The 2,201-nt window shown below is 36.3% G+C and overlaps 1 protein-coding gene across 1 annotated transcript; it reads right to left on the reverse strand.

The window, feature by feature from the left end:
- Nucleotides 441–1,897, reverse strand: LOC107606893. The gene is made up of 3 exons (XM_016308898.1): nucleotides 1,409–1,897; nucleotides 1,058–1,297; nucleotides 441–959 (listed from the first exon to the last, which is right to left on the reverse strand). Exons 1-3 carry the CDS (start codon nucleotides 1,895–1,897, stop codon nucleotides 441–443), a joined length of 1,248 nt encoding a protein of 415 aa, XP_016164384.1.

Below are 2,201 nucleotides of genomic sequence, written 5' to 3' on the forward strand. Positions count from 1 at the left end.
TTTATTATTGGAAGGTTCCCGTTGCACCATTGGTCATCCATTCCTTCTTCCTCGATTTCCCCTAGCACTTCCTCGAGGATATGGATAATGGCATCGATAAAAACCTCGATGACCTCTCTGAGGGTTATGCCTATACTGCGCATCTCGATTACAAAACTCTTGACAATTTTGTATTCATTGCACACCCAAAGCTTGTGAACGATTCATTGAGGAAGAAAAATTCCTCTGAGAAACACCAAAAATTTGCCCCTCCTGCCTTCGAGAAGGTTGCCTTTGTCAAATTTGTTCTTCCTTATGAGATAACTCTTTTTTCATTCTTTCTTTCTCAAATATAGCTGCAACATCGGCATTAAACACAGCATTACATCGAGGGCATAAAGACACATATCGATCTTTTAACTTTTGTTGCATTAAAAATTCCAACAATCCTTCACCGACGCCTAGATATACTGCTCGGACATTAGCTTCGAAATCTCCCAAATCAGTATCGAACTCATAAGAAAAACCAACCATATTGACCCCAAAAAAGGCTCTGAAAAGTTTGCGCTAGCATCGAAGGGATCAGAATCAACCTTCATGTCTTTTTTTCCATCATCAAACTTTAGTCTCCCTTCCATAATTGCTTCTTGAATCAAGTTTCTAAAACGGACACAATTATTAGTTGAATGGCTAGTTGCTTGATGAAACTTACAATAGGGTTTTCCTTTTAAATCTTTTGTCGAAAGCAATGTTTTGCCCTTAGGCAAAACTAATTGTTTATCTTTAAGTAACACATCAAATATTTGATCATATTTTAAAATATCGAAGCTATATTTCTTTCCATTCTTATATTTTGTATCATTAGATCTATCAACATTTGCAATTTTCTTAAGTAAAGAGCATACATAAGGTGGACCTTTCTTTAATTTAGCCAAATCAACTTCAGGAAACACAAAATCAGATTCCTCACTTGAGAATTCCTTTTCAACATATGAAACTTTTTCTTTTCGAGAAAAAGATTTACTTTTCAATCTTTGCTCATTTTAAATTTCTCTTTCTCTTTTCAAAGAATCTCTACCTGACGCACTCTTTCTGCCAAATGTGCCAAGTCAGGTATATGAATATTAATCAACTTTCGACGCATATAAAAGTCGAAACCCATAGTTGCTACTTTCACTACTTCATTTTTAAGAAGAGACACATAATATCGACTTCGAGTATTTTTTAAATGAATCATGAAGTCATCGATTGATTCTTCATCCTCGCGTTTCAAAGCTACTAAGTCAGTGACTGTTACATTTAACTCTCCTCTAAAAAACTGAGAATGAAAAGCACTCTCTAGTTATGCGCAGGTTATAATCGAATTAGGCCTAAGATTAGAGAACCAAGTGAATGCATTCTTTGTTAAAGAAGAAGAAAAAAACTTCACCTTTAAATTTTCATCATTCGCTAAGTTTTCTAACTCAACCATGTATCGAACAATATGCTCAGTGGTCGATTCACCAACTTCACTAGCAAACTTTGTTACTATTTTTGGATTTTTCATTCCCCTAGGCACTTCTGCTGCTTGCACAACAGTAGGAAAAGTAAAAACAAAATACGATTGATTCATGAAACCTACGTTGAAACCCACTCTATTAAGCACATCTTCAAAAATTCTAGTAACCTGGTATCTCTTACCACGTTGATTGGCTCTCATTCGAGCCAACGCCTCATCATCTGCATTTTGGTCTCGTCGAATCACTCGAGGCATGTTTCCTTCAAAATGCATATCACCGCCCATATCTCTGGGCATGTTCATCACATCCTCTTGATTCATTTGCATATTTTGCTGATCACCCTCATCATAATCAACAATTCGAGCAATCTTTTCCGCTTGTCTAGTAAGACACTTGAATTTTGATTTATGATCAGCCATCATAGGGTTCAAAATTGTGGTCATTTGTTGGGTCAATAGATTAACTAAATCATGGTAACTTTCATCAACATTTGTCGAAAAGCAGCCATCGAACCAGGACCACTCGATGTAGAACCCATTTGATAATTCTGAGAAAACTCAGGATGTAATAGAGGTATTGGGTTATTAACAAAGCTTGACGTATTTTCAAATATAATTAGAGGAATATAACTGCTTATTGGTGGAGTATAACTTGGAGGAAGGCCATAAGGTGGCCAACCAGTAGTTACTGGTGGTTGGGCTTGCGTCACAGCAATTTGTAGAC

Source organism: Arachis ipaensis, chromosome B07, assembly GCF_000816755.2.
Source record: "Arachis ipaensis cultivar K30076 chromosome B07, Araip1.1, whole genome shotgun sequence".
Classification (NCBI taxonomy): domain Eukaryota; kingdom Viridiplantae; phylum Streptophyta; class Magnoliopsida; order Fabales; family Fabaceae; genus Arachis; species Arachis ipaensis.

Coding starts and splice junctions, on each gene's coding strand:
- LOC107606893 (XM_016308898.1), bottom strand. CDS start 1,897: ATGGCTGATCATAAATCAAAATTCAAGTGTCTTACTAGACAAGCGGAA. Junction 1,298..1,408: donor CGAATGATGAAAATTTAAAG/GTGAAGTTTTTT, acceptor TTTCATTCTCAG/TTTTTTAGAGGAGAGTTAAA. Junction 960..1,057: donor TGGCAGAAAGAGTGCGTCAG/GTAGAGATTCTT, acceptor TATGTTGAAAAG/GAATTCTCAAGTGAGGAATC.